We start from the raw sequence: 10,562 nt of genomic DNA on the forward strand, positions 1-10,562 counted from the left end.
GCTTCGCGGGCTGGAGAGCGAGGGAGCCGCGGGCGAGCGATCGCAGGATGAGCGATCGGGGCCCGGGCAGCCGGCAGCGGACGCGCCCCCCGAGCCCCACGGCCCGTGCTCCGCGTCCCCCACGGCCCCGTGGCCCCGGTCCCGGACGCGCCGCCCGTGTCCCTCGAGTCCGGTGGGCCATGCCCGGCCGGCCCTAAGTGTGGGCCGGGGGGCGTCCCCTTGCGCCCAGACCCCGCGCTGGCGCCCCCCGGGCCGCCGCCCGGCGCGGGGGCCATGGCGTTCACCTTCGCAGCGTTCTGCTACATGCTCACCCTGGTGCTGTGCGCCTCCCTCATCTTCTTTGTCATCTGGCACGTAAGGCTGGGCTCGGACTGGGGGCGGGGTGGGGGGCAGTGGGCTCATGGAGCAGGAGGGGGCTCGGGCGGATGGTATCAGAGCCCACGGGAAACTTAAAGGGTCTTTCCCACTATTCCCCATGGTATCTGTTCGCTCCCCCCATTAACACCCCCTGTCGTTGTCTTTCTTCCCCGGGGACAGCCCCCCTCCTTTCTTTACCGCCCCCGCCTGTCTGAGGGTATGTCAGTAGGTCCTGACCCCTCCTTGTCTTATCCAGTCATTGGGCAGGGGACAGAAATCTTGATCCTTCGACATCCTCATAATCCACCCCATCTGTCCATCGGGCAGTTTGTCTGTCTCCCCCCCCCAAAAAAAAAAAAAAAACCCTCCTTTGTGGGTTTTTCCAACCAGTGATGGAGCCGGTTGCTATGGCAACTGCATCTGTTTACAAGACCCCGCATATCTTGGAACCCATTAACCCTGTCCCCTCCTGGACCCCTCTCTGACCCAAGAGAGATAGGTTCCAAGCAGCCCCAGAAACCCAGCCCCCGCCTGTCTCACTTTGGGTAACCCTCCAGTTCCCTCTCCACTTTCCAGCTTCCTTCCTATTCCCCCCCACACATATGCCTTTTGTCTTTCATGCCCCCCACTCCCGGTATGCCCTCACCCTGGCTTCGGTGTCTCACACCTGACTCTTCAGACCGTCTCTGTCTTCTCTCCTCCTGATGGCTTCCCCCCTGGAGAGGGGTTCTTCTACCTAGTTCTCTCCTGGGCCTTCCCAAGAGCCCCTCTCCCTGGTTCCTTTATCCTCTCTATAGAACTATGAGCCTCTGGCTCATTGTTGGGGTCTCTGCAGCCACCCGACTTCCAGCTTCCCTTCCTGTACCCTCTGAGGTGTCTGCCCCAAACGGGTCCCATTCAGGCCTCTGTCTGTTGTAGCTGCCAGCACCCTCCATGGACCCCTGTGCACACCTCCTGGTCGTTCATCATCTTTTGGAGGTCCTCTAATCTGATTGCAACCAGCCTGCCTCCCTTCCTTGATTTACCTGCCTTTTTCTTGCTTTCTCGTTCCTTTTCTCTTCCTGGGACTTGCTGCCTGTTACCTGGAAGCTCCCCACCTCCCAGAAATCTCCCCATCTTTCCTCTTGCCCTCCCCCCTCTTTTCCCTCTCACATATGCTATGCCACTATTGTGTGACGATCCTGGGCCCCTCAGGTGTCTCCAAACATGCACTGTCTCCAGCCCAATCCCTCACTTTGCTCCAGTCTTGACCTGAGTCTCCCAGTTGCTTTTTCTTGCCTTCTGCTCTGTTTTTCTCTTCTTCCATCACCTCAGGTCCATTATGATCTGAGCTTCCTGCCCCAGTCCCAGGGCCTTAGACAGTCCTGTGGGGACAGGAGAGCTTGGGTCCTAAGAATTAAAGAAAACAAAACAAAACAGGGGGAGGCACAGGCAGGGAAATACAGGACTGGATCATCAGCTCCTGAAATTCAAGACTCCTTCAACTCACATCTTCACTTTCCCTGATAGGGCCTCTCTTTTCAGGAGATTTTCAGAGAAGCCTGCCTAGTACAGTTTGTCTAGCAGCTGCTGGGCAGTCAGGCTGAGTGAGACCCAGACTTTGCCCTTGCAGAGGCTGAGTTAAGTCTACTAAGGTTTGGAGCCGAACCTTTGTTCTCTCAACAAACCTTTCTGGAGCCCCCTCCACTGTGAGGCACTGTGCTTTTTCAGCCTTTTAGCTGGGTCATCTTAGCAGGCTGGAGCTGTTTTCTCATCAGTAAAATGGGCTTGTAGACATGAGGTCTGGTCCTCAACTCAAAGCTGGTAAGAAGTAAAACCTTCTGAGCCAGGACCCAGGTCCCAACCTCAACCCTCAGCCCAAGCCCCACTAGTCACTAGGCAACCCTGGTGAGTGACGTGTGTCAGCTGTCACAGTGGGGAATTGTTTGTTCCGGGTGGGAGGGGGGTGATGCTGAGTCAGCGCCAGGCAGCCTGGGGGGTAGGAGGCCCGACACCCGCTACCCTCCGGTGGTGCCAGCCCTGGGGCAGACAGACGGCACCCTTCCGCCCCTGCTGGACCCTGTTGCTGTGCCTGTCAGGCAGGCAGCAGCCCAGAGTCGATGAGGAATTGGGGGAGGGGCTCCAGATGGCCCCGGCTCCCTCCAGGAAGCCCATGTTCTTTTCCTCTGAACCGTATGGGGTCTAGGATGTTTGGGGGTGGTGGGCCTGCTGCCTCATCCTGGGGCTAGAGGGGAAGGGAAGGGACCGCCCTTCCCCCCCAGTCAGGCTTCTTTGCCAGCCTGCCTCCCCCAGGTCACCTGCAGTTCCTCCCAGGTCCACAGCATCATCTCCTCAAATCTCTGCTCCCTCGGGACTCTCCCCACTCCTGAGCACACTGCCATGAGACACCATGACAGAAGGGACCTTGAGGCCTTCTGCCTTCACTTCCCCCACCACACAGGCCCTTTAGAGTACTAGGATACATCCACACCTCTCCATCTCCACGGCCGCCAGACTTCTCTCATGGAGACCACCATGAACCCCTCCCGGACACTCAGTGCGCCCTTCGCTGATCTGCCCTAAGAATGACGAAATAGGTAGTACTTTTAACTGGGTTATGCGCTTACCACTTAGTAGCTCTTGTGGCTTTGGCCAAGATACCTGACCTCTGTTTTCTCATCCTCAAGTTAGAGGGGAAAGTAGTAGGCATTAAGAGGGTGGCCACAGTATCCAGTGAGCTCATAAAGCCTGCTGGGGCCTATCTCAGCTGTGGCTTGGCCAGCCTGTATCCCCACCAGACCTCAACTACCATCTGATTGCCCCACTCCACTGCCTTATAATCTAGTCTTGGCTGGCCTTGCAGGGACTAGCTGCTGACCTTCCCACCGACGTGCAGCGTTCTCTTCCTTCTTCCCATTCTCCTCACAGCACCCAACCCCGTGAACCTGCTGCTTCCTCAATGTTCTTTCAACCTTCTGTGCCTTTGTATCTGCTCTTGCCGTGGCTTGGACTGTGTTCCTCCCATTTGTTCACCAAATACCTAGTCAGATTGAACCCCACCAACCCATATGGAGGCTCTACCCCTCGTCACTGATCCAGAGTCCTCTCCCCAGTCCTCCCGACCTCCTTTTGGAGGCCGGTGTAGCAAGCCTCTAGGGTGCCTGGGAGAGGAGAGGCCACGTCTTGAAATGTACGGGGAGTGTAGACACTAATGCCCCATTGACTGCTGTGTGCACTTGGGCCAGGACTTGTCCTGCTTCTTCATTGGCAATCAACCCCGTGTGGAGGGGTCCCCGCGTATGCATCCCCACCCCATGGAAGGACATGCATGTGGGGGTTACCATCCAGCTCCCTCCAGGAAGCCCATGTTCTTCTCCTCTGAGCCATCTGGTGGCTGGGTGCTAAGGGGTTGGGCCTGCCCGACCCTGACGGGCACGTGCCCCTACCCCCAGATCATAGCCTTTGATGAGCTGCGGACTGACTTCAAGAACCCCATTGACCAGGGGAACCCAGCGCGGGCAGTAAGTGATACATGTGCTGTGCTGAGGTGTGTCTGTCTGTTTGTCTTTTTTGTCATGGGTGGGGGGTGGTAATGGGGGTCGGGGAGATGGGGGTGCGGTGTGATGTGGAGGGCTTGTGAGGTGACCCTGTCCTTTCCCCTGTCCCCACCCCCGCAAACACCTGGAGCAGGCTTCAGGGCTCGGGTTCCTCCTGGGGGGGGCAGCCTTTTCCAGGCTCTGGGCCGTTGCCATGGAGATGAGGGTGAAGGCCCCTCCATGGCGACGGTCGCCATGGGGATGGAGGGCTGCTTTCCTGAGAGGATGCTGCTGCGGAGCGCTCTGGCGCCCTCTGGCGACCACGCCCGGGGCCGTGGGAGGCGCCCTGGTTTCTGCTCCTCAGCCTCCCTTATCTAGGCCCTTTCCTTCTCTACAGCGCGAGCGTTTGAAAAACATAGAACGCATCTGCTGCCTCCTGAGGAAGGTCAGTGTCAGGGCGGGGTCCGGAAGCTCCTAGCTAGTGCTGCCCTCAACTCTCTTTAGCCCACAGCAACGCCTTCCTCTTCTTTGAGCCTGCTTGGTCCCCTTTGCCACCTAGGAGGGAGGGAATGGCAAGCCAGAGGCCTTTTAGTTCTGAGATCACGGTGGGTTGGCACTTCTTAAACATCATTATCCCTCTGTGCCATTGAAGCTTGGGTCGGTCCTGGCACCATGCTACTGACTTCTTACCCTCACTCCCCCAGCTGGTGGTCCCGGAATATTCCATCCACGGCCTCTTCTGTCTGATGTTTCTGTGTGCGGCAGAGTGGGTGACCCTGGGCCTCAACATCCCCCTCCTCTTCTACCACCTCTGGAGGTGAGGGCAGCAGCTACCTCAGGGAGGTGAAGATGCAAGCAGGGCAGGGTGGGGGGTCAGACCGGGGTGGCTAGAGAGGGCATTCAGGCCTCCCTCACGCCAGGTACTTCCACCGTCCTGCGGATGGCTCTGAGGTCATGTATGATGCGGTCTCTATCATGAATGCTGACATCCTCAACTACTGCCAGAAGGAGTCCTGGTGCAAACTCGCCTTCTACCTGCTCTCCTTCTTCTATTACCTGTACAGGTGAGGCTTTGGCCACGGCAGATGGAATCCAGGCAAGGGGTATCCCAGGCTTCAGGCTCTCAATTCCCAGTCCCTCTTTTTTGCCTTTGATGACAATAGACAGCCCAGGGCATGACTGGACGGGTGGCAGGCTTTCTCAGGACAGAAATTCACAGCCTTGTCTCCCCCACAGTATGGTTTATACGTTGGTGAGCTTCTAAGGGGGAAGCCGGCCAGGGAGGAAGCCCAGATCGGACCGGACGCCTGTGCACCCCCAGCCCTGCCCCTCTGGCCCCAGAGGCCTCAGCCCTGGGGAGGGAGGGGGCACTGGTGCCTCCAGCCTCTCCACACCCCCCAAACTGCTGCTGCGGGGACCCCCGCCTTCAGAGCTCTTCCCTTCTGACTAGGGCCAGGCAAAGCCTCTAATCAGGTGTGGGGGCTCCTCTGCTAGCCTGCAGCTAGGCATGGCAGTTGTTCTGGAAGGGGCAGGACTTCTGGTCTTGTCCACTTCAGGGGAACTTGGGACCCTGTCACCAGGCAGACCTTGATCCTGGAAATTCTGGGTAGCCCCCTTTGGCCCTCGCCCTGAAGCTCCCCCTGCAGGTGGGGGGCGCCTGCACCAGGAATGAGCAGGCTCAACATGGGGGCAGCCCCACCCCTAGTCTGCCCCCTCCCCTCCCCCGGCTCTCTTTCCAACCCAGTCTCTACTTATGCCAAACCCACACCTACCCTGTCCCTTGGACCTGTTTTCTATGTTGCCTGGAGGAGTCCGGCACCCCCTCCCCGGCCATTTGTGACAAAATATGAATAAACTACTGAAAACACATAAGCCCCAGTTCTGCTCCTGAAAGGCTCAAACAGATGGGGTTGGGTGGAATGCTCTACAAAGAAACCTGGAGCTAATTCCCTAGCACAGGAAGTCCTGCCCTACTAGCCCCAGGCTTTTCTGGGAGTGCCTCAGCTGTATCTGAAGCCTTGGAGCCACCCTTCCATCCTCCCTTTCCAGCTGTGTCCGATGCAACCCTTCCAGCTGTTTTTCAAGGCAGTCTAAAAGTCACCTCCAGAATGCTGCCACAGACCTATCTGCTCTTCTCCCAAGCGGCCCCAAGCTGAACCCCCTGGGCAAAGCAGAGGCCCAGAGATGTCTGCAGCTTTCCTTTGGGCCCCAGGAACCAGGGTCAAGCCAAGTTAAGGAACGCAAATCTTCAATGTATGGAAAACTCAGTGCCACCTGGGACCAGGGATCACCGGACCAGGTGGAAGGTCAGCCAGTATATGATGAGAGGCTGGAAGGCAGCTGCGCCCAGGGTCAGGTACAGCTGGAGACGCTGCCGAGCGGCTGAGCCCCCCATGCCGTCAGGGCCCGAGGCTGCAGTCCGCAGAGAACGCACCTGGAAGAGAAGTGTGCTGAGGCTGGTCGGGAGGGGAGATGTGTCCCAGAGCTGACCCAGAGGAGGAGGGGCCGCCCCGCACTCACAGTGAAGTACGTGAGTGCAGATGATGTCCAGGCCAGGGCCACGTAGTAGCCGTCACTGCCGAAGAGCAGCCCTGTGAGCACGCTCAGGATCATCCTGGGGGTGCAGGAACGAACCAGTGAACCCCAAGGTCCTGGCCTGAGACTGGCCCACCCAACACCACGGCCCGTCGCACCAGGCTGTTCCCTACAAGGAACCAGGCTAAAAATGGACTGGCAAGGCTCAGGACACGGCCCCAGGACCTCATGTTCCCTCCTCTTCTCTGGGATCCCCTGAACAACTCACAAATCCTCAACCTCCTTCAAGTTACTGGCCCCAGGGGGACACTGTTGGAAGCAGCCATCTACTCACAGAGGAGAGGTGGGGGTTGAGAAGGGGTAGAAATGGTCTCTGGCATCAGAAAGAAGGCTGCGGCTACGCGATCTCAAAAGCTGGGGCCACAGACCCTTCAAACCCTCCCCCACAGGCACTCACCCCACGTATTTGTAACCGCTGTAGGCCAAGAGGTGAAAGGTGCTCAGCTCACTGTGTACGGTGGCCAGGTAGAGGCCCAGAAGCAGGGCCAGCACCTCCATGAACACCCACACTAGGGCTGTGCTTGCACACAGGCCCAGCACCTCCGGGGAGAACCTGCAGCCACGGGAGGTAGGTCAGAATCGGCCATCCTGTAGCAGGTGTGAGGCGAGAGGCTAAGGGCAGTGGTGGGTGAGCGGAGACCTGACACAGGACCTGGCACAGATTCTCTACAGAGGAAGGGAGATAAGCCGGATGGAGAAGAGGGTTGCTACCAACCTTTGCTGAATGCCCAGTGCCATCCCAGCCAGCAGCACATACGTGATGAAGGCCATGGCTGCCAAGAGAGGAGAGGAAGTAGTCACTCTGGCTTCCTCACCCAAAGCCCCTCGTTAGGCATTCACTGGTACTCAGCCTCTCCCACGCCTCCCTCCCGCACATCCCAGACACTGTTCACACTTCACATTCAGTTCTCCTAGTCCTGTGCCAGTGCACATCTCTGACTACCCCCTCCAGCTGAATACCACTGCACCTCCCAGGGCCACGAGCCACCACCTTCCCTCCTACACTGGGAAGCGCCTGAGCTTCCTGCAGCATCGCCAAAATAACACTGTGGAGCTGGGCCACTGCTCATTCTGGACAGGAACCAGCCTGATTTCTGGCCTGACTAGCAGACTCGGTGGACAACCCAGGCTGTCCTTAGGGTTCAGGTGTCCCTCTTGGCCAACAATTCTGAGTGTGGTCAGAGGCACTGGTTAGGTCCCTGACCATGCGGAAACCCCAGGTTTAACTACGGGTAGTTTTCACAGGAGTTCAAAGCCACAGAGAGCCAGGCTTCGGTAGCAATTTCAACCTAAGTCATCCTCCCCTGCACCCACACCCCACCCCCATCCCCACCTCCCCAGGCCAGAGGCCACAGCACTGCTGCCACCTGTAAAGCTACAGGACAGTTAAGGCCCTGCCGCCAGCTTTATAACAGTGGTTCTAAGAGGGACAGAGGGCAGTTGCCCTTCCTGGCAGTTGCTCTGGATGGCTCTGCCCTAGCATATCTACTCTCCTTGTGTGTGTCCTCTGAGCTTGAACCTGCTTAGCCAACAGGACAGTGAAGAGTGAGGTGCAGAGGCAATGTAGCTAGCCTGACGAGTGCCATGGAGCCAGGCAGCTGTGAGGATCTGGAAAGGAGGAAGCATTTGCTCCAGGGGTCAGGCTTCCTAGAGGAAGGAATGCGGGAGCAGGCCTCGGAGGGCATGTAACAACAGCAGCTAGCGCCTACTGTCTGGTGTGTTTTTCTTCTTGTCAGGTGCGATGCACAGCACATATCATCTTCCTGGCTCCCCACAATAATCCTCTGAGGTAGAGGCCATTATCAGCCTTGCTTTACTGACGTCTGAAAGATCCAGCCTAAAGTCCTACAGCTGGAAGCTGCTGGGCTAAGTAAAAACCCAGAGCCCTACACTGGAGAGAGAGGAGTTCAAATTGAAAGGCAGGAAAGTGTTAATGAAACATCAAGGTCACATTCAGGAAAAGTTTCTCACTGGTCACCCTGTCAACCTGGTGTCTAGTGACAGTCACACATGAAGAGGACCAGAAATGGATGCTGGACTATCAACTGAGTCTCCTTACTATGCTTCAAAGGCACACGTCTCCTGTGTCCCTAAGCCCGCCATGGAGACTCACTGGGGATATAGAGGTCAGGAGCATTGAGGTCCTTCCGAGGGGGCAGAGGCACATCATGACTGTATTGCATCTTCCAGTTCTGGCAGTGGTCGATGAGCATGAACAGAGGGGAAGAAAAAAAAAAAAAAGAGAGGGGGCAGGGGTTGAGGTCTGAGGATCAGTCAGGTTACCCACGAGCGGGGAGAGGCTTGCCAGCTCACCTGATGGGTGTAGGGGAAGACCAACAGCCCCAGCTTCTTGGCTACATAGGCTGTGTCCACAGCAAAAAAATACTTGAGTTTGTTCACAGACACAAAACGGTGCAGCTGGAAGCAAGGAAAACGGGCTGTGGATAAGCTACACTGCTCCTTCCGAAAGGCTGCCCGGGGGAGTAAGAGGGGACCCTGCAGCACCTCGGAAACCCGGTCACCCTCCTGAGCATGGGCCACACCTCTTTGTGCACTATGTCCTTCCCTTGGGATGCTATGGAGCTACCATAGGCCACAGCCATATTGGCCATTGGGTCTCCAAGTAGGTTGTTGACGTTGAAGGCTACATCAGCTCCTGGGGCTGGGTATCCACCTGGTTGGCTGGAATAGCCACCACTAGTATCATCGAAGAGTGGAGGAGGATCTGGGGCCGCCCGGGTCCTGTGTTTGGAACCTGCAGGGAGTACCAAAGGAGATGACAGACATACAAGGCAAGAACCCAACCACTGCCCCTTCCCCACGCGGAGAGGCTGTGCCCAGGTCCTGGGGCACCAAACAAGCGTTGAGGAAAAGCCAGGATGCGTTTTGAGAAAGATCTATCCTTTGCTGGAATCCTCTACTACAAGAAGGGGGCAAAGGCGCGCCTAGAAGTGGCTGCCCACTTGGGGTTTCTGGGAAGTCCCTCAAGGCGGATGGATGATCTTGAGAACTAGAGGGCGAGCAGACGTTTGCTTGGCTACGATCACCGGAGAGACATCCTTTAACATAATTAGAAAAGGCAACACTGGCTACTCACAGTCCCTGGACAGTGGTCAGGAACCCTGCCAGAGTTATTACAGAGAATGGAAGTTCTGGAGGCGAACTCGGTTTATACAGGATTAGACTTGGGGATCCCGGCAGCGCTACCGCCGCCTGATCTCAGGACCGGCTAGTAAGGGCGAAGTCCAGGCCACGCTGCAGCGTGGCAGGGCAGGGACCCGAGAGACACTCTCCCCGCCCTGGGCAGCGGTCACCGCAGGCCTTCTCCCTCCGGGCAGGTGGGTCTCTGGCGCCCCGCTGTCAGGCCGCGCCCCGCCCTCCCCACTCCTCACGCACCGTGGACTCCGTATCCCGAGTGATAAGCCATGGCCGTGACGTTCGCCCTACCCAAGGGCTGGCTGCGCTGAGGAGTGGGTGCCAGTCCTACTGAAACACCTGCGTCTCTCGCCTAGCGCCGACCGAAGCCACCCGACGGCCCGACACGTCCCGGGGCTGGCCGACCGCAGCCGCCATGTCCACGGCGTCGCACTCCGCTGTCTCCCATTGGCTCTTCGGAGAAGCCTCTCCCCCTCCACGCCTCCAATTGGCTACTGGTGAGCCCTCGCCCAATCGGGTTTTGTCATAGTCAACTTCCGATAGCTAGGGGGCGGGGCCATCCTAGACGCTCCCGGAAGCGAGCAAGTAGGCTTGCTGATTCGCTGCGCGGCCAGCCAATCGGCGGGAAGGAGTTGTAGCAGTTCCGCGCCTGCGCCGAGCGGCGCTTGACACTCCTTGCCACGACTGCGCGGGTTCGGAAGACAGCTCCGGACCGATCCTGCTAGTTAGGGCGCGGAGCTGGCTCCGCCGCGGTCAGTCCGGGAGGAACGTGGCGGTTGGTCAGGCTCTGACCTATCCCTGCCCTCCCTCTTGCGTTCTCTTTCCGCCAATTCGCTCTGTCCTGTAGTGGCGCTCCGGCTTGCCTAGGATGTGTGGTTGCGGGCACCGGGCGGGTGACGACAGCGCGGCCCAGAGCCGGAGCCCGTGACTCCTCCTCCC

The 10,562-nt window shown here is 58.1% G+C and overlaps 2 protein-coding genes across 2 annotated transcripts; one reads left to right on the top strand and one right to left on the bottom strand.

Annotated features, from left to right (window-relative positions):
• Positions 1–10: 10 nt before the first annotated feature.
• Cnih2 (cornichon family AMPA receptor auxiliary protein 2) lies at positions 11–5,258 on the top strand. Its single transcript, XM_055610438.1, has 6 exons — positions 11–354; positions 3,789–3,857; positions 4,270–4,317; positions 4,577–4,689; positions 4,793–4,936; positions 5,109–5,258. The coding sequence occupies exons 1-6, from the start codon at positions 274–276 to the stop codon at positions 5,134–5,136; spliced, it is 483 nt and encodes a 160-aa protein (XP_055466413.1). The 5' UTR covers positions 11–273; the 3' UTR covers positions 5,137–5,258.
• Positions 5,259–6,103: 845 nt separating this feature from the next.
• Positions 6,104–10,057, bottom strand: Yif1a (Yip1 interacting factor homolog A, membrane trafficking protein). Its single transcript, XM_055610437.1, has 8 exons — positions 9,864–10,057; positions 9,011–9,222; positions 8,781–8,885; positions 8,581–8,659; positions 7,183–7,240; positions 6,865–7,020; positions 6,393–6,486; positions 6,104–6,306 (listed from the first exon to the last, which is right to left on the bottom strand). The coding sequence occupies exons 1-8, from the start codon at positions 9,892–9,894 to the stop codon at positions 6,160–6,162; spliced, it is 882 nt and encodes a 293-aa protein (XP_055466412.1). The 5' UTR covers positions 9,895–10,057; the 3' UTR covers positions 6,104–6,159.
• Between the last annotated feature and the right edge of the window lie 505 nt (positions 10,058–10,562).

The sequence above is a fragment of the Psammomys obesus genome, unplaced genomic scaffold, assembly GCF_907164565.1.
Source record: "Psammomys obesus unplaced genomic scaffold, mPsaObe1.curated_primary_1811, whole genome shotgun sequence".
Taxonomy (NCBI): domain Eukaryota; kingdom Metazoa; phylum Chordata; class Mammalia; order Rodentia; family Muridae; genus Psammomys; species Psammomys obesus.